The sequence below is a fragment of the Zootoca vivipara genome, chromosome 1 (assembly GCF_965207765.1).
Source record: "Zootoca vivipara chromosome 1, rZooViv2.hap1.1, whole genome shotgun sequence".
NCBI lineage: Eukaryota > Metazoa > Chordata > Lepidosauria > Squamata > Lacertidae > Zootoca > Zootoca vivipara.
This window is the reverse complement of record NC_142582.1, coordinates 61,723,284-61,749,496: the sequence shown is the minus strand read 5'-3', so window position 1 is coordinate 61,749,496 and position 26,213 is coordinate 61,723,284. Positions and strand designations below refer to the sequence as shown.

The 26,213-nt window shown below is 44.6% G+C and overlaps 1 protein-coding gene across 2 annotated transcripts; it reads left to right on the top strand.

The window, feature by feature from the left end:
- The first annotated feature begins 1,779 nt into the window (after positions 1-1,779).
- Positions 1,780-26,213, top strand: IGF2 (insulin like growth factor 2). 2 transcript variants are annotated; one of them, XM_088666328.1, is made up of 4 exons: positions 1,780-2,160; positions 13,954-14,116; positions 21,171-21,358; positions 22,112-22,772. In XM_088666328.1, the coding sequence occupies exons 1-4, from the start codon at positions 1,957-1,959 to the stop codon at positions 22,352-22,354; spliced, it is 798 nt and encodes a 265-aa protein (XP_088522454.1). In that variant the 5' UTR covers positions 1,780-1,956; the 3' UTR covers positions 22,355-22,772. The 2 variants fall into 2 exon arrangements, with proteins under 2 accessions (XP_088522454.1, XP_034976949.2); XM_035121058.3 differs by having other exon boundaries at positions 1,782-2,160; positions 21,192-21,358; positions 22,112-26,213.

Sequence of the window (26,213 nt, the reverse complement as noted above, 5' to 3'; positions counted from 1 at the left end):
TTCAAGGTATATAAGGATCATACTATGTCTCTCTGCACAGGCGAGCCAAATCAACAGCGATGTTAATGAAGTTATGAATGATTAACAAGGCTGTCAGTCACAAGGAACCAACCCCACCATGGATTAATCTACACCGGATTTCAAAAATGGAGCCGCATCAATATGTAGGCTATATATTAATGGTGTGTTACTCAGCTCAGCTAACGTGAGAGATTGGAGTTCTGTATGCACTAAAGATATATCATTAAAATAAAGATAGTTAATAATTCAAGGTTCACTACTCTCAGGCAGCACCAAAGCTGAGAAGAAGCAGCTCTATCCAGCTAGTGCCAAACTCTACAATTCTACCAATTCCTAGATTTGGTGTTTCAAAGGTTAATAAAAGTTTTGTCTTGTTGCCAGGAAAAAAAAGGAAGACAATGTGGGGAGCAAGAATTGTGGACCTATTTTGATATAGAAGAAGATTGTCCTACACTTTTCATAAAAAATGACAAAAGCTTATCGGTTTAACACTGAATCAATTGTTTAGATTTTTATGGGAAAATAAGATAATTGATCAAAAGAAAACTGAACTGTCAATTTCAAGGAGAAAAACCGATTCATAATTAACAGCACCTTAAAAACAAAAACAAAAAACACACCCTCCTAATTGTGTTAAGTTGGATACAGCCCATAAAAACAATTTATAACTAAGCTGCCCTTCCCAGGTTCTGCGGGGCTACAGCAGATCACCACTAGAGGACAAGAGGGTAAGTCTTTTCCCCAAGGGCTCCTTTATTGAATTGTGGGAGACTGGTGTTTGTTTTGTTTTTTCCATTCCTTTCAGGCTTTCTGCTATGCTGACTAAGAATCCATCTGAAACGGCATCTACCTTGCTTCGATTATGGCTGCTTCTGTTAAATCCACATGAAGGCTGTTACAAGTTTATACAGGCTGAGTACACGTGCTAAGAAACTGGCAAGCACCCTGGGACATCTCCCATAGAGGAAACACCTTGAGAGCCTCCGGTAGGGGATTGAGAAGTTGGTGGGTGGGTATGGCAGTGCCCAAGATCACCCCTTGGGTCTGCCTTTTCTCCTATAGAAATTGAGGTGCACTTGGGAGAAGTAGATCCCCTCAACATTGCACCCTCTCTTCCTAGGGTAGTGATTTTGAGTAAGATATTGAGGTCTCCCTTCCCCAGAGCAAGTTGGCAGGGCCTTTCTTTAGCTGCACTTACATATACAATTTAGGTGGGCAATAGCCACTGATAAACAAGAAGTGATAGGTGAGCAATAGTCATTGATTAACGAGATCAGTGTGACTGCAGAGATCTTTCCTTGACCTGAGCTCTGATTACATTAAAAAGGAGGATTAATTCAATCAGTGAGATGAAAGGCAAATCATTGTTAAACATTGGGTAGCCTGAAGGTGCTGACATCTCTCAATCCCAATAGCATTTATTTAGTTCACCAAAGAAATATATATCTATATATCTATATATCTATGTTGCATGCATGCAAGCAAACCCACTTCTTTTCTGTGAGGGGGGGAGGACGAGGAATACTCTCCATGAAGTAAGAGCCCCTAACCATACTATTGGAACTTTTTTTTTTGTCTTCCAAATGGGAGTCTCAGGAGAGCTTAAAAAAATTAAAAGGGAGGAGGTTAAGAAAGGAGGGGGGCGAATGAGAGGGGTTAGATAACCTCTGCAATTTTATTGGCTGCTACCTTGATGGCTGGAAGTTTGAGCATGCCCATTGGATGGGTGTATAAAAGAAAGGACAGTGAGCGCTCTCAGTCTGTCTCCTCAGCTGTGGAGCAGTTAATTGAGGCTCTAGCTGCTACTGGGAAGCCCCACCAGCGCTGCCTCTGGAAACCAGACCCACGCAAAGAGGCAGCAAAGGCAGACAAAGAGAGAGAGAGAGAGAGAGAGAGAGAGAGGTGGCGGTGAGGGGAAGGAAACCTCTTAAATATATGCAGACAGACAGAGATTTCTCTTTTAAAAAAGGGACTTGCTATACCAAATACAGCCAGAGAACCCAGCAAAGCAGCCACACGATGTCAAGAGAGCAGAGGAACCACATGGATGAATGCTACAGCCACCCAGCCTTGTTCCAAATCTGCACGCAAGAAGTTGAGAGCGGCGGCAGCAGCAGCAGCAGCTGTGGCAGTTCAAAGGTAAGGGGAAAAGCAAACCAGCCGAGACTTATCTCGCGTTTGCATAGCGACCGGGCGGACGGAGGGCAGCGAGCGGGAAGGGTGCAGGGCGCGGAGGGCAGAGCAGCAGCAGCATCTCGGAATAGCAGCTCTCCCCGAGAGCAAAGCTGCCACTTTCGTGCATTTTTTTCCCCTGGGACGCTCTTTTATATTTTATTTTTGCGCGCTCCGTCTCTTTCTCTCGCTCTCCCCCGTCGCTCCGTGGGCTCTCGAGTTCACCGAAGGACACACCGATTGCAGAAAAAGAGAAGCCAATAGCTGGAGTCCGGCCGGGGATGGGGAGCCCGTCTTGGAGAAGAAGCACAAAAGTTTCTGCGCTCGGCTCCCGAGAGGGACGCGAGCACTTTTCCAAGTCCTTGGCTCCTTGGCCACCCACAACTTTGCGCACTCTGCCTCGGAGTTGTGCGGTCCGTCTCCCCGCCCCGCCGCCTTGCACACCTTTTTTTTTTCTGGTGAGGCGGTTTTCTTCTTCTCGCAACGGCTGTGCAAGCGTTTTGCAGAAAAGTCGCGGTGCAAAGGGGACCGGCTGCACGGAGCGAGAGTTTGCATACTTTTTTTTTGTTTTGAAACCATACCGCACAAACACACACAACTTTCGGTGGGCAGACTTCGGGTTAGCGGAGCAGTCAGGAAAAACAAACCCCCTAAGACCCCCGTTCTGCAATATTGGCCTGGTGACGCTAGAGGGACCCCGAGGGATGGGTCAGAGTCCCCTGTTTTGGACTCCTTGCAAAGGTTTGCACTCTTCCAGCTTTTGCAAGCGTCCAGCTCCGGGAACATTCCTGCGCTGTAGGGGCTGGGGGCTGCAGGACTCTTAATACCCAGAGCGATGAAAACGGGAGGCAATTTCACGGGGAAGGGGCTGGTAAATCTCACTTGAAGGCGCGGGCTGCGCAATACACAACGGAGAGTCAGATCTGTCAAAGGAGACTGGCGGCAACCCCTCCACTCCTTCGTCACTTTTATGAATGGAGGTGTTGCTGCTGGCCAGAAATTGTTTTGCAAAAGCTGTGCGCCTCGTTTTCTGCCCTTTGTCATTATTACCGTTACTTTTTAAAAAGCAACCTAGGAATATTTTTCCATGTCAAAGGTCTTAATTGCATTTATACTTCATTGAAAGTAAATAGCCGGTAGTCCTCAGGTTGTATGTGGACCTTCTGGGTGGAGAACCGAAGGTGCCCTTTGTATTTTGCCCGTGGAGAAGTGTCTAGATGAAGTTAGGCGTAAGTCCTCCTACTTGTGATTTGGAGATCTGGATTACAACTCTGTGCACAGGGACATGTCAGGTCATGTACTTGTTTGCTGGACGGAACACTAAGTCGCGCTATTATTATTACTGGTATTATTATAATAAAATTATTTCCTGCTTTTCTCAAGCTGCTTAGAGGTGTGGGGGAGTGTTTGAAGATTTGTGCATTTTGTATGAAGAACACACAGTTCCTTGGTCCTGGCAGTTAAATTCACTTCTTAAAAAAAACCTACAGCATGTTGGGTCTCTGAGGGATGAAAACACTGAGAAGGAGGGGGTGGGGGGAGAGAAAACTGGAAAATGAAGCCCAAAACTGACCGAGTTAACTGCTGGCACATGGCCTTCTACTTTGTATAGATTATTCTTGTTGTTATTCCCTCTCCTTTTCCTTTCCTTTTCTTCCAACTGCTTTCCCCAGAAGTAATTGTTTTTGAGAAACTTGGAAAGGTTTTAGCACTCTGCTGAGCTGGAGGGATTTGGGTGACCTGAGGAAACTGTAGTTTTCAACATAACTGTACCAGCAGATGTGTCTGAACCGCTTTCAGCCAGGAGTACGCTGACAGGGTTCCTAATCTGTGGCTTAGAATGCTGAGTGTTTAAAAAGAAGGAAAGGAGGAAGGAGGAGTGGGCGGGGGAAGGTTTGCATTGGTGGTTTTAGCTGAGATAGTCGTAGGGAGAGAAGAGAGCGATGCTTCAGACCTTGCGGCTGGCGCTTCACTCTGCACTACTGTAGGCGACTGTTTACAACTCATGCTCCACTTCAGCACCACTAGTGTTTGTCAACAGTTGTTCAGGTTTCGGGTTTTTCCCCTCTTCTTTTTCTTTTACACCAAGAGATTTTAGCCCATGGCACAAAATACTGTCTCGGGGGGAGACGAGTTGAGGGGTGTGTGAGGAAAAGGGGCTTCCCTTTGCTAATATCCAGATCTTTATTGGGGAACGTGCAACGTAGCTTCTGCAGAAAGAGACATCTTCTCTGCAACTTTCTTTAAAGTGAAAAGCTGTTTACCTGGGGTTTGCACAGAAGGCTGTTACTAGAATAGTTCTTTCTGACCTGTTGAGTGATCTACAGCAGCTCAAGGGGAGATCAAGGGGAGTTTACAGTGCCGTCTCAGGCAGCCAAAAAGCACTCATCTTTTATGGTGCAAATATTTTCTTAAGCTGTCTGTGGAATGGGTACAACAGAGGCATTGCCTGCGGGGAGTAGGGGCGGAGGTGGGGGGGAATGACTTGTGTGCTTTAACTTGCTGTTACTACAGTATCTTGAAATTCTGTGCTGTGGCGGCTTTTAGACTGGCTGTCTTATTGTGCCAAGACGTTTTCTAGGCAAGAGTCTGCTTCGTCAAGGGGTGAAGTGAGGAGGAGGTGGAGGCGGCTGTGAAACAAGAAGCTTTCAACAGGCGGGAATTTTGTCTTCATGCAGGGCTTGGGAGGGTTAGCTATGAATTGCCAGGAAATGGAGCCAATTAGAAATCTGTTTGGGGGCAAATTGTGTGCCAGTCAACTCCAGCTCACCATGGACTTTGCTTGCAAGGGAGAGACGTACCCCCCCTTTTCTTATTGTCTTCAGGTTTTGGAAGCAAATGCAGAAAAGGAAAGGGGAAATAAAGTTGTGAACCTGAGCAACTGAAACTGATCAGTCACCTGGGTGAAGACTGACTTTTAAAATCTCCCTTTTCCTGTCTCCTGCCAGATGCCTTTAGAAAGCAAGATTGTTCCTGTTTTTATTTAATGTACTAAATCCCCCCCCCCACTGAACACCAAAGTTCAAGCAATACTCTTATTTCAGTGGTAAATGTACACAGATTGGGGCTTGGTGCCTGGATATGATGTTGCTTTGTGGCACAGGAGGCTGAAGGGGGAGCTTTCTGCTAGCTGAGTCCCCTTCCTCACTATCTTGTCTTAAAGCAAAGGACCACCTGAAAAGATGCACTGAAGACTGGCTATGTCCAACTAAGGTCACATCCATGCCATACATTTAATGGCTTCTCCCCAAGAACCCTGGGAACTGTAGGATACCCCTCCCAGAGCTACAGTTCTTAGCACCCTTAACAAACTAGAGTTTCCGGGATTCTTTGGTGGAAAACCAAAGAATTTCAGAGGCATGTCTTGGATGTGACCCCAGTTTAACAAGAGTACAAATGGACTCAAGTCAGACATGCTCATTAATTTCAGTGGAACAACTTTGAGCATCCATCCATTTAGCTGTGATTTCTGCATTGCAAGGGGTTGGACTAGATGACCCTTGGGATCCCTTCCAACTCTACAATTCTAAGATTCTATGAATACAACTTATTCTCATCAGACTCTGGTGGCTGAAGTTTGTTTTGGTTCTACAGGGGTATGTGAGAGAGAGGTTGGAAGGGAGGACCGAGTTACATATAAATGAATGAAAACCTATATGTAGCTTGTGTTGGTGAAGGGGAGAGCCAACCCCCAACACTTAATCTGTGTTCTTCCAGTACTACCTGCTTTCACCTTTTTTTAAAACGGCATTTTGAAGGCCCTCCAGATAGTACTTATATCAGGAACGGGAGGTGCCTTGTGGCCCGCTTGCTGTTGCTGGACCTCAAGCCCTAACCATTTGGTCCTGATGGCTGAGGCTCAAGGGCAACAGCTGGAGGGCCACAGTTCATAGAATCTTCTAATTGTAGTGTTGGAAGGGACCCCAAGGGTCATCTAGCCCAACCCCATGCAATGCAGGAATCTAAACTAAAGCATCCATGACAGATGGCCCTCTGTCTCCCACCCTTAACCAGTGAAGTCAGCTCAGGTGAAGCCAACTTAAAGCAGCCTTGCAAATCAGTCCACAGACCTTCCTAGTAGAGCTGTCACTTGGAGAAATGTTGGTCAGTTAACAGCATGACTTCTTGACTTGTTTTATTTTATTTTGATGTTGATTTATTAATTTCTATGCTGCTTAATGCCAAAATAGAGGTTGCACACATGTAGGCACCATCTCAGAAGCGGCTTTCCCTCCTGTGTGAGAAAGGAGGGGGGGGATGCCTCTTCTGATAGGTATTCACATATGCCTGCATTGATAATTTATGGCATCTATGACCTGAAAAGACCTGGCATTTATGACCTGAAACCACCATAACATCCATGCCAGCTTGTCTGGAGGCTATTATGACTTGGGATGCTGGTGACAAGGAAAACAGCTATGTGTAAGCTAGAATAGAAGTGTCCAATGGAAGCAGCAGACATAAATTAGACCTCTAATTTCTGATATTATGCTTTTGGGGTATGTGGCTTTGCTGTGGAGCTTTATCATACCACACTCCAACATACTGAAATCCAGGGATACTTAATAAAAGTTAACATCTCTATGCCTCTTATTTTTATCGTTACCATGCTAATGAACTTCTGTTTCAAAGCTGGCTTTTTTACTGTAACACATGGAAAGGTTATTTCCTGTACCGGCAGTGTGTGTATATACACACAGAAACAGACACAGAAACACACACACACACACACACACACACACACACACACACACACTATAACGGGGAATTCAGTTATTCAAGTGCTGTTCCTTATGTAGCTAAACCAGAATTTAAAATAAATAGATAAATTATAGGGGACTTGGAATGGAAAGGCTGGAAATCCAAACAGGAACAGCCTGCACTACAACATTTTGTTGAAGTTCCTGTGTGCACCTAACCAATTAAGATCATCTAGGTACATACAAGAGTTAAGGGGCAACTAGATGTAACTGTCGCAGGCCAATGTGACAGGAGCAGGTTGCCATTGCTGTTCTCTAAGAAGCTGTTCTCTAAAAAGGTTGAGAAACACCTGTAGGCAAACAATGGGAAGCTAGAGAATCTTTTCTCCACCTATGTTCTCCCCCCAAAAAGAAGCTTCTTCCATTTCCTCCCAGCTGAACCTGAAGTACCTCTACCAGGAGAAAAAACAGCTGATAACTGAAGCATCCTCTTCCCACCAGCATATCCTGTGATTTTTAAACCCTCCCACCAATGGCTTTATAGGAAATTGGCACAACTCACTCTCTGGCCCGTGACATTAAGTAGGCCCCTTAATATTATACAACCCCAGTATAATATTAACAGGGGGGTGGAATTCAATTGTGGGGGACAATCTCAAATGCAAGATTCAGCAAGTCAGCTCTTGAATATATCTGAATTATAACTGTAAAAGAAAAGTTGGGGCTTTTATGAGCATTTGCTACATTTTAAAATGAAATGAATGTATTAGTGTTACCAATCATGAGGCAAACAGCCCCCCTTTGCACCACTTTGTTTCGTTTAAAGCAAAGGGACGTGTTATTTTGGCATGCACAGCTAGTAATATAGGTCCTGTACCCACTTTGTTGGGAATAAGACCCATGGAACCTAATGGGCTTTATTTCTGAGTGGACTGGTATTGGTTTGCACTGTGAATTTTATAGATCGCTTGGCACGTAGAACCATTAAGCTGCTCTGAGACCCAGGTACTACTGAGGAATGTTCCCATGTGGCCTGTGCTGCTCTCTCCCCATGCCCTCCCTGAGGGTGGTCTCAGGCACACAGGAGAGAACTTAACTGTGTTGATTTCCACCTTTTGTCAGCCCGGACAAGGTTGGAAATATCTGAGGCATTTGACAAGCTGTGGCCATTTGCCTTTGATGCTGATCCCTTACCAAGGTGCCTAACCTGATTCCAACCTGCTCCCTGAAACAGCCAAGGGAGTGGAGTGTGGGTTCTGGCCTGAGTGCTTAGGGGCAGGGGTGGATAACCTGGCATCCTACATCACTCAGCATCCCTAATCGTTGGCCATGCTGGCTGGTGGTACTGATGGACGATAGAGTCCCAGCAACTTGTAGAAATCCACAGGGTCTGCATGTTGTTGTTGGGAGGAGCAGGAGAGCTTGGCAGCAAGCAGGCCACATGGCAACACTGGCTCTTAAGTCTGCTACTAAGCCCCTGTTATCTGCAGTCCCATTGTCTCTGGACTCCTGTGAAGTAAACACAAAGATGCAAGGTTGTTTGCAGAAGATTCACCTAGGGATGGGGAAGAGCAGGGAGTTCAGCACCCTGGAAACAAGGGTGTTTTTTTGCTCCCTTGCTGTTCTCAGCCTGGTCTCCTATTACATTGGCCTCTGATGGTGAAGAAGGGAAGTGGGGGGGGGAGGGTAGGAGATCTGCCCAAGGTGAACATTGCTGAGTTGTCTCTGAAAAGCCAGCATTTAAATGTGGGAGGAGAGAGATCACAGGATGGGATCATTCAGGGCATCCATTTTGGTGCTGGCTTAGGTTACAGTACAAGTACCATACTCCCCTTTGCGCAGCGTTTATTTCAGGATGCTTCAGAAATGGCTCTCCTAACAGAAACCACCAGCAAGAGAATAATGTAAGTGTAGCTTGTTTGTTCACTTTCTGCCTAAGGGGAGGAAGGGATGCATCTCCTGCGAGGAAGTGGGAATTCTATTCAAATAGAAAATGGATCGGTTCTGTGGTGAGGGGAAGCCATTCTAATTTCAGTCTGAACATTATCTGAAATTACTGCTGCTGATGACAAAACAGTTGCTTCCTCCTCTCAAGGTGCCTGCATTAGCTCCTGGGCTGTGGCTTGGGCGGCAGAGAATAGTTTAATAATGGGATCAAAGGATAGAGTGGAAAGTTCGTTATATGGCCATCTAGAACCATGGAAGAGTTCTCTGGCTGCTCATTTAAAAGTACCATTGACTTCCACTTCAAGAGAAAGGTGGAGATAAGCTAGCAGACAGAATGTGTGGTGAGAAGTGAGGAAGTGGGGGTGAAATAGCTGCTTCATCTGGGTTTGCATCTCTCCCCACTTGCATTTTTCTATGCCGTTATCTCTGAGTTTTGCCAAGATATTGTTATGAGTTGACATGCCGAGCCATTTGAAGAGCCACATCACCTACCTCCTGTCGTTGCAATGCCCCCATAGAGTGGAGGAATAGAGCGGGGGATGGTCAGAGTGGTGCCTGCAGGTGAGCCCAGAGGTCTTCATTGGTGCCCACTGGGTCTTTCCTTCTCCCAAAGTTAGGCTTGAAAGAATCCCTCTGTGTTATTGGCTAATACTGTAGTCTATCGGCTAAAAGTCTTTTGACTAATAGACCAGGCTGCTTGGTTACAATGTATGTCTGCAGAGATGCCTTCCCACCTCCCAAATAACTTGTGAACTTCAGGCGCGGATTCCAGGCCTGAGGCTTCCTAGAAAACACACACATACTTGTTTAGCCAGTTTGTCAGAATTAAGCAACCGCTTGTGGGCGACTGACTGTGACCCAGGGTCAATGACAAGGTGGTTAAACTAACAACATGAGGCAGAAGTTAACCGGGAGCTGGTTGTCCTTAACCCAGCTTAGCAAACGGAACACAGCACTGCGGCCGACACATGCGGCCTGCAAGATGAGGCCAGGTAGGCTGGCGGGACTTTTGCTTCATCTGATGCAGCCTAGGTAGGGCTAGGGAGCACAGGTCACTTACTTGTAGCTCACTGGGACGTTTGGGACCACGTGGCAGAATTTCCGCCTCTACTCAGCCTCTGAGTTTGGGCCAGTTCACTTGTTGGCTTCCCACCTGTGGCACCCACCGCCACGCTCAGGATTTGAACTCCTGTCCTTGGTGATGGCTGCACTTACATGCCCTGTGATGCAGATTGGGTTGTTCTTAACCAGGAAAATGGCAGAGACCTAAGCCCTCTCTTCCCTGGCAGCACAGTTAACATCCTCCCCCTATTCCACAGCTACAATCACAACACAGGAGATCCTGCTCACAGATCTTTACTTGCAACAATATCTCCTTTATTTTCTTTAAGAAAGGCGGAATCCCTAGAAGGGGGAGGGGGTAACAGTAAACATACCTGTAATATGGGTGATTATAACAAAACGCTGAAATAGTGCATTGCAAACACCTTGTTACTGGTTGTTGTGGTTATTTCTTTGTTTAGAAGCCTGGATCGTCTGCAAAACTTGCACCTTCCAGAATTAATATAGGACAGGCTAAATCTATACCATTGATCTGGACCAATTGCTTTGAGCAAGCTGAGCCTCTCTCTGTTTACAAAAACCACTTAGAGAGGCCACTTAGCCACACAGATGCTTGCATGCAGTACCGCATGCCAAATCACAGCAGCTCTCTAATAATGAAGGAAAATCAAATCACCATGTGTTGTAAACTGATAGGTGGTGTTGGTTTAGACTCAGTGCAGTGCTAACCATTAACAGAGGCAGAAGATGTTGGTAGCATGCACGCATTAAACTATTATTTCATTGTGCTGCTTCCAGACTATATTGGAGGCAAAATAGGGGAACTGCAAAGGTTAACATTCTGTACCAAAATAAATCACAAATATATTTATCCCTCAAGGAGCTTAGTTGTGTGATCCTAAAATACTTTGGACAGAGACACTGCTTTCATTAATAGATTTCATGACCTACAAGCTGATGCACACACCAGTCTATTAATAATGGTAATATTAATATCATTATTCTGGGTATAAAGGGGAAAGCATTTTAAGCTTTTTAATTCCAAGGTAAATCTCATGAAACGACACTTGATTCAAGACCAATTCAAATTGTTTTGAAATAATATACCAAACTACCTTTGGGCCATCACTGTGTTGTACACTGCCTAGGACAGCAATTATTATTTCCCTGCATCTGTGTTGTGGGACTCCTCCACTGGGGACTGAGTAGACTGTAAGTTACTAGAAAGTTGGTAATCCGGGATAGGTAGTATGGATTAATGGATAGAAAGCTGGCATTGGACTCTGTCTAGGGTCACATTAGAAAGCTTGGGGCTAAGCCAGGAATAGATTGAACTAGATCACTGGTGGGATTCATTCCAACTCTACGAAAGGTCACCCTGTCTGCCTTGTGCTGTTGTGAATGATGACCATACGTTAGCTAGGCTTTCCAAAGAATGGCAATGCTGTCTCTGAAGGCAGTGTTAAGTCTGGTTTAAAGTTGTCCAGAGCAACAGTCTAGCAATTAGGGATGCTATATTTGATAAATTAATAGGTCAAAATACTTTTGAAACTTACGATTGACAAAGAATGTGCCCTGGTTTCACTGAACAGGAGGAGCAGTGTGGTGTTATAGGTGACCAAGTATTGTTTGAGGACAAGCTGTTGTTGAATTGGTTTTTACCAGGTGTTGCTGTACTTTAAAAGAGCAACAGATTTTTTTTAAAAAAAACTGTACAAAATAACTTTTTGCAGCATGCCACAAATATAATTACACCCTTTAGAGCTCCTGCTCAAAAGTAAAGAGATGCCCCTCTTTACTTGTATGCCACTAAAGACTTTTATCAGTTGACACATGCTTGGTGAATCATGATATTCATAACACATTTGATTGGTGCAGTTATTATCATAATACGGTTGTTTTGTGCAATTATATACTTGTATTTTATTGATATGGTGCAATATATTGTTATTGCTTATTTGTATATCTCACCAGTAGACTCTAAAGTCATTATATGGCACGAATTATATTTCATTTTTTTAGTACCTTTATTTTTGGCATAGAAACTTGTGGCCTTTTTTTGGGGGGGGGGAAGCCAAATATTTATAGTATGGTGTACCACAGGGTCTAGACCAGGGGTCAGCAAACTTTTTCAGCAGGGGGGCGGTCCACTGTCCCTCAGACCTTGTGGGGGGCCGGACTATATTTTGAAAAAAAAAATGAACGAATTCCTATGCCCCACAAATAACCCAGATATGCATTTTAACTAAAAGGACACATTTTACTCATGTAAAAACACCAGGCAGGCCCCACAAATAACCCAGAGATGAATTTTAAATAAAAGGACACATTCTACTCATGTAAAAACATGCTGATTCCCGGACCACCCACGGGCCGGACTTAGAAGGCGATTGGGCCGCATCCGGCTCCAGGGTCTTAGTTTGGGGACCCCTGGTCTAGACCCTGTCAAGCTTTTACACTCTTGTTTGGAAATGCAGGTAGCAGTCTATCCTAGCTGGGGCCCCATCTGAACTATACATTGAAAGCAGTATCAGGCCACTTGAAACAGTCATGGCTTTCCCCAAATAATCCTGAGAAGAGTACAGTCGTACTTTGGTTTTATCCAGGAGTCCGTTTGATTCCCAAAACTGTTTGAAAACTAAAGCGTGGCTTCTGATTGGTTGCAGGAGTGTCCTACAACCAATTGGAAGCTGCACCGGACATTTGGCTTCCGAAAATCGCTCGAAAACCAGAACACTCACTTCCGGTTTTCAATCGTTGGGGAGCCGAAACGTATGAGTTCCAAGGTGTTTGTTAAGGGTGCTGAGAGTTGATGGAAGACCCCTATTCCCCTCACAGAGCTTCCCTCTTTCCAGGGTACACTGGAAATGGTAGCTCTATGAGGGAAATCGGGGTCTCCTAACAACTTGCTGCACCCTTAACAAACTACACACCCCAGGATATAGATACTGCTTTAAATGTAGAGTGGAGACGGGGCCTGCCTTGAATCTGGACTTGGGGGCCCTGCCATGAGCCCTTCAGTGAAACAACTAAACATGTTCATTGCCTGGCTTCAGTTTTTACAAGGTGAACCGAAGTGGCTGCAATGAGCTTTGTTATGTTGGTTTCTTCAACGTATTCCACTCCTGACAGTAAGAGCTGTTCGGCAGTGGAATTTGCTACAAAGGAGTGTGGTGGAGTCTCCTTCTTTGGTGGTCTTTGAGCCGAGGCTTGACAGGCATATGTCAAGAATGCTTTGATGGTGTTTCCTGCTTGGCAGGGGGTTGGACTGGGTGGCCCTTGTGGTCTCTTCCAACTCTATGATTCTATGTTTTATGGCAGGAATGTGGAACCTGTGACTAGATGTTGTTGGACTCCAACTCCCATCACCCTGGTGGCTGGGCTGATGGGAGTCAGTATTCTAGCAACATCTGGAGAACTGCAGGTTCCCCATCCCTGTTTTTGGTATTTGTAATGTGAACTGTTTATGTATTGCCCTATCCTTGTTGTTCTTGGTGTGTGTCTCTCCATCCCTATTGCCAATCCTGTCTGTTACATTTGACTCCTGATAGGCCATCCGCAGAGAACTGCAAGAGCTGAGGGAGGCATCCCCTTTCCCACCTAGAGATCGCTCTCTCTATGCTCAATATAGAGGTGTTGCTTTTTAGCTGACAATCGGGGAGGCCATTATCTCACTGGAAAGTCACTTGTGGCAATTTGATGCTCAGGACCTGAGCTCAAAATTAATTAACTCTCAAAGCAAGGCAAGGTGTCATTTCTTCCTTTGCACTTGAAGAACTCAATTTGGGGAAAGGTATGGTGGGAAAAGCCTGAGGCAAATGATTAGTATGGATTGCAGAGTTAATACTAATATAGATTATACAATATTAATTACCTATGCTTTGTTGGGATTGCTTTGGTTTTCTGAATATAAAAAAAAGAACAAAGACACACACACATACACATTTATTTTGCTACTGTATTCCGTTTTCAGCATTTTATAGCTGTTTGGATAATATAGAAGGGACCGTTCTGTAGCCATTCTTAATGCCTTTGAACATGTGTCTCTTAGGTGCAGAAGATGTGCACCTCCAGGAGGATACTGCTGCTTGCCCTCACCTTCCTGGCCTACACAGTGGATTCTGTTTCTGCATATGGTGCTCCTGAAACCCTCTGTGGGGGAGAGCTGGTGGACACACTGCAGTTTGTCTGTGGAGACCGGGGTTTTTACTTCAGTAAGTATATTCTTTATGCATTGCTTTTGTTGACGTTTTTATGTGGTGTATTTCAAGTTTTGAAAACATATACATGAAATACCATCTCAAAAATCCTCAAAAGAAGCCCTATAAGGTAGGCCAGTGCTATCTTCCTATTACTGGGCAGTGTGACACTAATGAACCTGCATTCATCATATGTGCGTTACAAGTCTTTCCCTCATAACTGTGGTGTGGTGTGATGTGTGTGAATAAAATGTAAAAGTTGAAATCCTTTGCCCACTGACCTGGGACTAAGCCTCATTAAACTTGGTGGGATTTACTTTTGAATAGGCTTGTACTATTAGTTCTCCAGCTGTCCTGCACTCATTTTTCTCTTACAGCTCATGGGTCTGTAAAAGGCCCTTCCTTCCCTTGATTGCTGAAGACCTAGGTGTCCTGAGGGAAGACAGAAGCGAGGGAGATCAAGCCAGGGAGCATATAGACAATGGGCTCCTGGTTGACCATTGGGCAACATAATGGTAGCACCCCCAAAGCTCTGTGCCCAGTGCAACTGAATCAGTTGCGCTCCCTTAAATCTATCTCTGGAGTCACTCTATATTTTACATCATATGTTTGTTTTAGTGTTTTAAGGTTGTAAATGGCCTTAGCTGCCTTGGCAGAAAGGTGGTACAGTAGTACCTAGGGTTAAGAACTTAATTCGTCCTGGAGGTCCGTTCTTAACCCGAAACTGTTCTTAACCTGAGCTACCAGTTTAGCTAATAGGGCCTCGTGCTGCAATTTCTGTTCTCAACCTGAGGTAAAGTTGTTAACCCGAGGTACTACTTCCGGGTTAGTGGAATCTGTAACCTGAAGCGTTTGTAACCCGAAGTGTTTGTAACCTGAGGTACCACTGTATATAAATCCAATAAAACAAATGAGAAGCAATTCCATCCCCGCTCATTGTTTACCACTGGCAGTGTTGCTGCTGGTGATGCCCTGCTTTATTGAGCTTTATTGCTTTGCTGTTGACTGGAGAGGCAGAAGTTCTGTGAGACATGAAGTCTAATCCCATCACATTTTATGCCTTTGGGGGGGGGATGCTGCAGCTAAACTGCTTAACCCAGTGTGGTGGTGTGGTTAAGAGCGGTAGACTCGTAATCTGGGGAACCGGGTTCGAGTCTCCGCTTCTCCACATGCAGCTGCTGGGTGACCTTGGGCTAGTCACACTTCTCTGAAGTCTCTCAGCCACACTCACCTCACAGAGTGTTTGTTGTGGGAGAGGAAGGGAAAGGAGAATGTAAGCCGCTTTGAGCGGGATATCAAATCCAAACTCTTCTTCTAAAATGGGACTGGGGTTATCTGAGATTAGATCCCTGCACCATTTTGAGTCAGAGCTATATTTGAGCAAAAGCACAGTTTACCTGGTTTCAGAAGAGTTTTGCCTTGAATTCGGCCAAAGTTGAACTCTTTACCCAGCAAAGAGTACCCACTAGCACCAGAAACTTAGATTGATGGGTAGCCACATAAAATCCAACAATAACAATGCCATCCCTGAAACATTACTTTTGAAACCATCACCTAATTTACCAATGAGAAGTCTTTAGCGAGCAAGGAGTTTTCTTGCCCAAGGACAATTCTCCCCAGCCCACAAGATGATGGGGTCTGTGGAAGTGTTCCTTTGGTATAGGTTGGCTTATCTCTCAGAGCACCAATGTGCTGTGCTGCTTATATCATTCACCCTTGTGAATGATGAGAAACTGGCCACTGTAAAGCATTTTGTTTTTTAGGGATGCAGAGGATTTTAAAAAATGTGTTGCCATGTGGGAATCCGGTTGTGTTGCATTCTTCTGCACCTCTATGCTTCTGTGGCATTCTTGGTGCACTGGGAATGATGAAAACGATATTGGAAACACTGAGAGTGCCCCTCCATGGTATATTAGTACATCAGTCTGTGCATAGAGCCCCTTTCACACACTGGCCACACTTAGCCCACAAAGCCTCATATTACATATATATGAACTGCCAACCTAGCAGTTCGAAAGCACGTCAAAATGCAAGTAGATAAATAGGAACCGCTACAGCGGGAAGGTAAACGGCGTTTCCATGTGCTGCTCTGGTTTGCCAGAAGCGGCTTTGTCATGCTGGCCACATGACCTGGAAGCTATACGCCGGCTCCCTCGGCCAATAATGCGAGATGAGCGCGCAACCCCAGAATCTGTCACGACTGGACCTAATGGTCAGGGGTCCCTTTACCTTTATATATATATATGTGTGTGTGTGTGTGTGTGTGTGTGTGTGTGTGTGTGTGCACGCGCATTGCATTTTATAAGTACATGGATTGGAGCTAGTGGTTGACATTTTAAAAGATCAGTGACTGAGCTCAAAGCTTGCCTACAAGCCCACCCACTTTGATTGGGACACCTTGCCTTTTAAGCCTAGATGTGATGCTGCGTTCTGGTTGCAAAGCGGTGAGGGAAGCATGCTCAGCACATAACCAGAAGCTTCATATGTTCCAGTTGCTTCATATGTTCCCAAGACAGAACTCTTGGAACTGAATCTGAGTTCCAGGACATGGATCCCTCACTTAATAACTGGGTATAATTCATTCTAGAGTTATCATCATAGAAATGACAAGCTTTTTTGGCAAGGTGAGGGGAGGTGGTCAAGGATACAGAAAATTAGAGTGCTCGTCAGTGAGGTCCAAGTGTTCTGCTGCAGTAGGAGAACAGAGGGTAACTTGGAGCACTTCAGCACAGGAAGACCTGCCAGTGTTTGCTGCCATAAACTAGACAGGAAGCATCGCCTCTACCAGAGTCTGTATAGCAAGAATACTGCATGGCTCATTGTCTTGTCTGGCATCAAAAGATGTCCTCCCCCTACTTCCCATGTTGTAGTAGGTGGTCTGAAGTCTCTTCTGAAAACATTTTCAGAAGGGAAGTTGCTTTTTAGGCTCTTTAATCTACCACTATGTCCGAAGGCCCCAAAGGTCAGGAGCCCAGCTGAGGCAATTCATCATAGTCCTATTGAAGTCAGGCTTGCACTGAGCCCTAAGAGAGTTTGGCTCTCAGATGTTTTAAGTACCATTTCTTTCTTAGTGGGGGGTGGGGGCGCTGGAGAGAGGGGCTAGAGAGCTAAAAATACTCTCTGGGTAGGGCTAGGAAGCAGATACTCAACAAGAAGCCTAATTAGTATTTGTTTTGCGCAATGTTTGCAAAACTAGTCACTTAAACTGCTGCAAAAATGTATGAAGGGAGATGCTGCAGAAGGAACAGCTCTTGTTGCTTCCATATACCAACATCAGTTGTATGTATGTATGTATGTATGTATGTATGTATGTATGTATGTATGTATGATATATCCCACCTTTTCCCGATAAGGAGCCCAGTGTGGCGTGTGGAACAGTGGCTAACAGTGGAATAAATTATTTTAGCTCTGAGGGGATTCCTCTCCACTCCCTCCCAAAAAATTAAATCCCTCTCAAAAATTGGTAAGAGACCTGAATCTTCCTTCATGGGCTAGGACAGAAAAGGCGTCTGATTTCTGTAAACAACAGCTCCTGTTTCTTCCTTCCCAACAGCTGATAAGAATTTAGCTCTTTCCAGCCACTTATGCTGACAAAGCACATTCTCTCTCTCTCTCTCTGCGTCCTGCAGAATAATACTAGGAAAAATAGGGAGGGGGGAGAGAAGCTATTTTGGGGGAGGGGTTTGGAACAATGTCTGCTGCCCAGCCATCTGACAAAGGCCCACTTGTTGGTGCCCACATTCCTTTGACAGGGGAAGAGAGGATTGTTTACACCCAAAGTCTTCTTCCGCTTGACTTGGTGCTTGATTGATCAGCCAGAAGTGGTGGTTAGGGGGCGTGCGGGAAAAGTGGGCACAGGTTTTGCTGGATCTTACAATTACTCTGAAGTGTGGCACATAAGTCTCTATATGCAGGCATATACACAGGCCACTTCTTCCTTGGTACGCACATGTGCATTTGCAATAGGATCCCAAACAACATTGCAAACACAACACAGGCTGGTTGCGATTCCTGTTTTTTTTGGGGGGGGGCAAACAAAAAACCCCAAGAAGGCAAGGGGGGCTCTGATTCTGCAACAAATTAGTGTCTAGCCACTGTGATCCATGTCTGTCGTCTGCTGCTGTGTGGGTGCAGGATGCAGAGGCTCTATGTGCTGTTGAATGTGACCTCCTGGGTCTTTTCCTGAGAGGAAGCTCAAAGGATTGCATGACAGTGAATGGACCAAATATAGCTTATTGCTGAAAGTCAGCCAGATTGAGCCTGAGTGATCTCTGGCTGGGGGACCTCCTTCTGTATGGGGCCCCCGTAACACCTCTCCAATAAGAAAAGCAGCCTTCGTACTGAAGGAGAGTCAACCGAAAGGAGAAGGGACAATTTAAAGGAAGACAGCCACCTACTCTCCGATGTGAGCTGGCAGGGTGGGTTAGTGCCTAAGCTGTGGAGCAAAAACTGCCCAGGGTCAGATCTCATTTTGGCAGCAAGGTAGCTTTAAAGGAGGAGTTCTCTCAGCCTCAAGGAGTCAGCAATGTGGGGATGACAATGCTGGCCTACCTTACAGGGCAGCTGTGAGGATTGATGAACTGGTGCAAGTGTGCTTTGAACACTCGAGAGTTGTATATTTGATTGCCAAGTACTTTTATTACTGTGTACTCGTGCTATAGACTTGCTTTGTTTCATCTTCTCTAGTTAGTAGCAGAATCTCACAGTTGTCTGCATGTGACTCTTGCATCACAGACTAAGCTGTTGGGAAACTCACCGCCTGACAGTGTGTATACATGACTGCATTCTGGAATGAATGCTCAAACTAACCAGCACTATTTGTTTTTTGTTTTTTTCACTAGAAGCGCATTGCTTTCATTCATGGTGTGCAGAGATAGTTTTGATATAGAATATCCTTGCTCGCTCTCCCCCCCCCCCCCGCGTTTTATTGGGGTGGGAGTCTTGCATTGAATGGAAGGATATACTGAATTTTGGACAGTCAAATCCCTGTCCAATTATTTAACAGGATAATTGGATAATGTGGCCTATCCTAGGAAATATTTGGCAGTAACCATGAAAGAGAAAATAGCAGATGACAGATATAGAAAAGTTAATTCATTTCAGGCCAGGAAGACAGAAACAAACACCCGTAATAGAAAGCATACTGGAATTTCTCATGAAACACCATGATGCACATTATATTTTGACCTGCAGAGCAGTGGACACAGAATTGAGCATGCTTCAGGATAGCAAAGAGACACTTAACTCTAGCATGTTGATGCAAAGTACTGTACATTAAAATGAAAGGATCTTGTTTCCTGGAACACTGAAAGTTGCGTATCCATTAGCAGCCAAAATTCCAGCAAGGTCATTTTCCCTTGCTGTCTTTCAAATCACATTGGCACATCGTCTACATATCAGTATGGTGGAATGTGTTTCCAAATCACCTGCTCTCTGTCCACACAAATGAGCAGAGAATGGGCATAAATGTCTTCCAATGGCTTCTGTTTTCAAATCCCATTGAAGCTGGTTTGGAGGGAAACACATCAAAATGCAGTATTTCTCAAGAAATTACAGGACAGGTGTGACTGGTGTCTGGTGTCATATGTACTGTACACAGCTTCACAAACCAGCAGAGTGAGCTCACTGGCTGCAGAGTTAAAGGGAACACATACACAGCCCGAAAGCGCCCAGAGACGAGCAAGGAAAGGGTTTTTTCCTCAGGACTATCTCGCCCATGAGGCAAGGTGAGCCACTGCCTCAGACGGCAGAATCCACAGGGGCAGGAGATCCTGATGTGGATCTTTATTCCCCACCCCACCCCCATTGTTCATTATGTAGATCAGGCACGTCCAACAGATAGATTGTGATCTACCGGTAGATCACTGGATGTCTGTGTGATAGATCACCGGTAGATCACTGGCTGCCCCCAAAGAAGCTCAGCAACTTTGACCTGAACCCCCCAAAATGGGGTAGATCACTGATAGCTTATAACTCTGAGTAGATCGCAGTCTCTTGGGGGCCACTCTGATATTTGGCTACTTAAGAACAGACTTGCACCGAGCAAGTTAAATGCAGCCCATGGACTCTGAGAGCCACCGCTGCTGCTGCTGCTGCTGCTGCTGCTGCTGCTGCTGCTTCTTCTTCTTCTTCTTCTTCTTCTTCTTCTTCTTCTTCTTCTTCTTCTTCTTCTTCTTCTTCTTCTTCTTCTTCTTCTTCTTCTTCCTCCTCCTCCTCCTCCTCCTCCTCCTCCTCCTCCTCCTGGCAGGAAGCAAAAAGAGGTTCAGTGAGTTCTTGATGAGCAGCCATTGCAGAGTTGAAGTTGCATAGGACTGGTTGAGAATAAGCCATTTTTGTGTGTGTGTTGCAGCTCCCCACACTATTATGGCATGCCAATACTTTGCTATAAAATGTAGGGTTGTCTGTAGCATTCTTTTGTACACTGCTCTGGCCCTGATGGCCTCAGGGCACAAAGTGGTTCATAAATAAATATTTTTGTGAACCACTTGGGTGTCGCCAGTCTTAAAGAACAACAACAACAACAACAACAACAACAACAAAAGATTAGCACCCTGGTCCCCTTTCCCTTCCTTTCTGTCTTAGCTAACCAAGGGCACAACACGCACCCCAGGCTGATGACTGGGGAGAAGGGGCAGGATGGTGCATAGCCAGCCTCTGTCAGTGGAGAGGAGTACTACCAATGGAGGGGGGTGTCTCTGTGGCAGAGTCCACAGCTTTGCACAGCTTGATGCAAAGCTACTACTGGGGGTTCTCATTGGTAGTAGGCAGTAGAAAGTGCCAGAATGGGATGCTTGGAGGAAGAACACCAGTGGCTTTTGAACTGCTGTATCCAAAGCCCTGCAGATCCTGCTCCCCAAGGAGCCATAGCCATGCCAGCCTGAACCTAGTGTAGCAAAAACAAACAAACACCCAACCATTTACAACTTCTGCCTTGGCTGGCATGAAGTGCCGGATCTTGGGATGTAGTGGTGGATTTGTTGCTGTCTTTTCAGGGTTAGGGTTGCTTTTTAAAAATGTGCCCTGTGCAAATAAATAAATAAATGCTCTTAATTTGTTTTCTAACTTTAAGGTGGCATTTCTGCTATTACAGGTAGGCCTGTGGGCAGAAACAGAGGAAGGCTCAACCGTGGCATAGTAGAGGAGTGCTGTTTCCGGAGCTGCGATCTTAATCTTTTGGAAACTTACTGCGCAAAATCTGTCAAATCGGAGCGTGATCTCTCGTCGTCTTCTCTCGTAGCCTTACCAGCACTGAACAAGGTAAGTGAAGATGCTATCTGAAGACAGGAGGCATTTTAGCATTGGACAACCAGGAACCCGTATCTTTAGCATCTGCTGCTTTTTGCAGTTACAGCAAAACAGTTTTATCTCTGCATGAGGTGCAGATAATGTCTTACACACAAGCAGATCGAGAAATTGCTGGGAGTGGGAAAGAAGAGCAATATAAAGCAAATGTGTATATCAGTGTTCCTACTTTATATACACCATAAAGATAGCAGGGCTTTTTTTTCTAAACAAAAATGCACATGATTTTTACTGTCAGTGAGCAGCCTTCCGAATGTGGAGTTCTCCTGTTCAGGGTGCCAGCCACTCACACTCTCTTCCAAAGGTTGCCAGTCTTTTTGGCCCAGTGGGTACCAATCAAAAAGTACAGTCATGCTTTGGTTGCTGAACACCTTGGAACTTGTACGGTTCAGCTCCCAAATGATCGAAAACCAGAAGTGAGTGTTCTGGTTTTTGAACGATTTTTGGAAGCCGAGCGTCTGGTGTGGCTTCCAATGGGCTGCAGGACGCTCCTGCAGCCAATCGGAAACTGTGCCTTGGTTTTCGAACAGTTCCAGGAGCCGAATGGACCTGCGGAACGCATTCTGTTCAAGAACCAAGGTACGACTGTAGCTGCTATTGAGCGGGGTGACATTTTTATGGTGAATTTAAACTGTGGATATCTCTGTTTCATGGTCTCAGCATACTGATGTTCCACTTCCATTTCTCCCCCTCTTGCTTTCCTTTAAGGATCCATTTCAAAAGCCCTCTCATGCCAGGTACTCAAAATATGACATATGGCAGAAGAAAGGTTCACAGCGCCTTCAGAGAGGGATTCCCAACATCCACCGAGCCCGCCGGTATCGATGGCAAACTGAAGGACTGCAAGAGTCTGAGGAGTCAAAGATCCATCGCCCCTTGATTGTCCTGCCTACCCAGAAGCCTCTTGTTGCGCAAACCACCACCTCAGAAACACTGGGCAGCCAGAAGTGAACTGTGATGAACAATTTCCAAAATGGACTCTTTATTTTTTATTTCCTAGGCCTGGCCTCACCCTTTTCTCTCTCCCAAACCAAGGGGGAGGGGTGAGAGCAGATGCCCTTTCACACCAAGGAGTAACCACAAGGGGCACCATTAACACCAAACAACTGACATAGAAAGAGAAACAGGATTACAACGTTGGCGGTGGCAGCAGCAACATTTCTGTGGCATTGTCTTTTAAGTATTTTTTGTTTGCTGGTTCTTGTTCCTTTCCTACCCAGTATTCTCAGCCTTTACTTAAAAGGGACAGTTAAGGCACTTGAACTATTTAATATTGGGCCACTGCCTGTCAGTCTATTTTCCAACCAATGAAGACAGAGAAAGAGAAAATAATGATATTGAAAGAAGCCCAGTTTATGTCTGTATTGACAATAAAAGTGAAGTTGGGGTGGGGGGGGGTTGGAGTGGAATATCAGAAGGTTTAAAATTTTGGCCTCATTTTCACCCCACTAGGTTTTTTTTCCCTTTGGAAATCACAAGTCTACAGTATGTGTTTGAGACTTCTTCATTTTTTTCTACGTTTTAAAAGCCAGGGAAGAAATGATGAGGCCCACTACCTTTTTTTAAATTACACAATTCCAAATGTACTTGCACCTTTAAAAATCACCGATGAAGTGAGAGTGTGTGAACGTTAAGTTCACTTTAATGGAGGAGGCGTCTGCATTGCACATTTGCCACAGATTTAGTTGAATTATATGAGATATATATTATATATAACTTTTTTTGGCAGAAAAAGCACTATTTTTAATGGGACCATTTGTGTGTGTGTGTATGTATGTGTATGTGTGTGTATGTAGTAACTGAAGAGGGATTGTAATGTTTAAATGTTATGGTGCTAATGTAAGTTGGAAAAGGGGAAAACAAACCCAGAAAATTAGAAGAGGGTGGGGTGGGAAGGACAAGATCTCGATTACTGAACTTGAACTTTTTTAGCTTTTCGTTTTAGGAAAGTGTGATAAGTGTGTTCTTTTTTTTTTCTCTTCTGAATTATAGCTTGGTCATGACCATATGAGCTAATTGCCTTTCACTCATATACACAAAATGCATGCACATTCAGAAACACAATAATACATCTATATGCATTTTAGATCAAAATATTTTTTCCCTTAAGTCCTTCACTCATTCCCTGATACCCAGAGCATGCCAAGTGCAAAGCCATATGCATGTGCTTTGTGAGTTACCTGATTCTGTTCCATGGAAGCAATCATTGTACATAGAGGACTCATTTTTGGCTTTTGCAGCCTGAGAGTCACCATCCTCCTACCAAGGTGTTTTAAAATCTATTTTCTGGCCACCTCTGCCATCTTCTTCCTGGTGCAATGCCATTTTTTCCAGAAAGTGACTCTTCGCATCTATCAGGTTTGGCAAGAACATAGATTTGTTGTTGCCCAATCAAGCCTTATTAGGAGAAATAGCTCAAAACAATCGACCATCTCCTTATCTTGCTTCTGTTTCTGCTTCCTTCTTCCCTTTCAAAAGGGGAAGCTGCAATTCTTCTGAAGGCTCTCTTGCGCCATCCCATAATGACAGCAATAACAACCACTTAAAGCACCAAGTTTCCCCTTTCCCTGCTAGAGTGAGGGAGAAGTTGTGGGGGGAGGGGTTAGTGCAAAAACTCCAGAGGGAAAGGGTTGTTCTTCACTGCCTCATAGGACCTGAGGGACGGGAGAGAGTTGATTGGAACTTTTAAAACCCAATTATCTGCTCAAAACTCAAGGCTTAATTGGAGAGGTATGGAGAAGGTGGTATAAAAAATGTTCTATAGTCAATCACTTGGCTCATCTAGAACCATAAGAGCAATGCCACATATATAAATTGCATAGAGAAAGAGGAACATCTTATCAGTGCTGTACCTGCTTTGCCTTATATATATATACCTACATTTAAAGAACATAAAGATTACTTGAATTTTTTTTGAAGAAAGGGTAAGGTTTTTTTTTTAATGTTATCAGTTTTTAAATTGTTACCTTGCAATCTTGAGCCATGAAGCATTTGGGGATTTTTGTTTTTGTTTTCCATGGCACTGCAAACCACAAAAATATGCTCCTTAATCATTTACGAAGGAGCGGGGAAATACACAGCTCAGATAAAATGTTTTGGGGTGTTGGGTGGGGAAAACAAAAGAGGGTTTGTTTGTTTTTTAAAAAAGTTTCCAATGCAGAAGCTTTCATAGAAGCTCTTTACCAAATGTCCCCCTTTGATTTGTTTTTTTTTTTAAGGTGACAAGTAAAATAGTCACTCAAAGATGATCAAGCTGCCTTTATAGCTTTCTATATATGCTTTGGCAGAGGGAATAGGGATGATCATTTTTTTCCCGAGAGTGAGGAAAGAGCAAAGGGAATTTTATATATGGTCTAGGCTGAGTTCTGTAATATTCTTAACAAAGCAGGCCCGGATACTGCAAAGCAGTTAAGTACGTGCATGCTTTGAGCTTACGGCATACTAGTCCAAGTCAGTGGAATGTCCACAAAGTTAATACATGCTCAAGTGCTTGTCAACTTGTGGGTGGGAGGCGAGGAGTCTCAACAGACAGCACTGAGTGAAGGGGCACATGTAAATGTTCCAAGAAGGAAAGTGTACATTTATAAATTGGCTTTGGAACACTTGCGTCTTGCAGGCTGGTTCACTGTCCCCCTCGCAGTTGATTTCTTCCCCCTCCACTTTGTATAATCATTTACCTTAGTACCTGGTAAAGTTAAGCGTTTTTTATCATACTTTGCCAAAACTTTTCAAAAAGCAAAGCAAATGTAAATTCAGGGCCTGATCAGTCAACATGTTAGGCCCAAATTCCAGGATAATAAATCCCAGGAAGTTTAGAATCTCGGTATACTCTATAGAGGCATATTTTTTGAGTGAGTGCCCACATGGATTTCTTTGAATTAGATCCAAACCTAAACTGTGCACAGGAAGTAGAGCTGCGTATTATATAGACAAGACTTTCCCCGAACATGATCAAAACTTATATAGCATCTTGGCTGTTGGGCTTTCTTTCTCCAGGCTTGCATGCACTCTCTTTAATGCTTCACTCCTATGTGTGCATACTTTGGTTCCTTCCGAGTAAACATACATAGGCCTTGGTCTGCCTGCTTTATACAAAAATAGTGGCAATGCAACCAAAGGAAATGTGTTCGCGTACCGGGATAGTTGAGTATGCCCGATGGAACACTCAGTTGCTTGTTCGAATCACCCAGGTGCCTTGGGAACTACTAAACTTAACAACACTGTTCAACAACCTGCTGGCCCAAGAGACCTACAGAATCTGTACTAAGGCATGTAATGTTTGAATGAGTGGTTGATGGGTATTGATGTCTTCAAGCCTTCTGTTGCAGTGAGCAAAAGTGTAACTGATTTTTGTGAGGTTGCTCTTCCACTACAAGCGTAATCGTGGAAATGAAGAGCAACCAAATCAAGGATGGCTATTTTTTTCATAGTAGAAGCCTGTCTGAGCACAACCCGCTAGGAGTTAGATGTAAAAATACCTTTATCGGTGTAACACAACTGATTCTTGGGGCATTTGTTGTTTACAAACTAGTGTTTTGTTCTGGGGTGGGTTTTTTTGGGGGGGGGGTTAAAATGGACACACAAACATTGCTGAAACACATACTGATCTGTTTTCTTCCAACCTCTGGTGCAAAGCCACAGCGCTTGAGGGAAGGAGTCTGGTTCCCCCAACTGGTTCCACAGTCTTACTGGCCCATATACAGCTTCATCCACTTCATCCTGCCTGTTTGCAAAGGCTCAGACTTTTGGTGATGGACCTAGCTGCCTCTGCACTAAATGAAGGGAAGAATTGTATTTTTTGTTGTTTTTT

What these genes read in the sequence shown, in the direction of transcription:
- IGF2 (XM_088666328.1), top strand. Translation starts at nt 1,957, where the DNA reads ATGCAGACAGACAGAGATTTCTCTTTTAAAAAAGGGACTTGCTATACC. An exon ending in GCAGCTGTGGCAGTTCAAAG is followed by an intron (nt 2,161 to 13,953) that starts GTAAGGGGAAAA and finishes TGTGTCTCTTAG; the next exon opens with GTGCAGAAGATGTGCACCTC. An exon ending in CCTTACCAGCACTGAACAAG is followed by an intron (nt 21,359 to 22,111) that starts GTAAGTGAAGAT and finishes CTTTCCTTTAAG; the next exon opens with GATCCATTTCAAAAGCCCTC.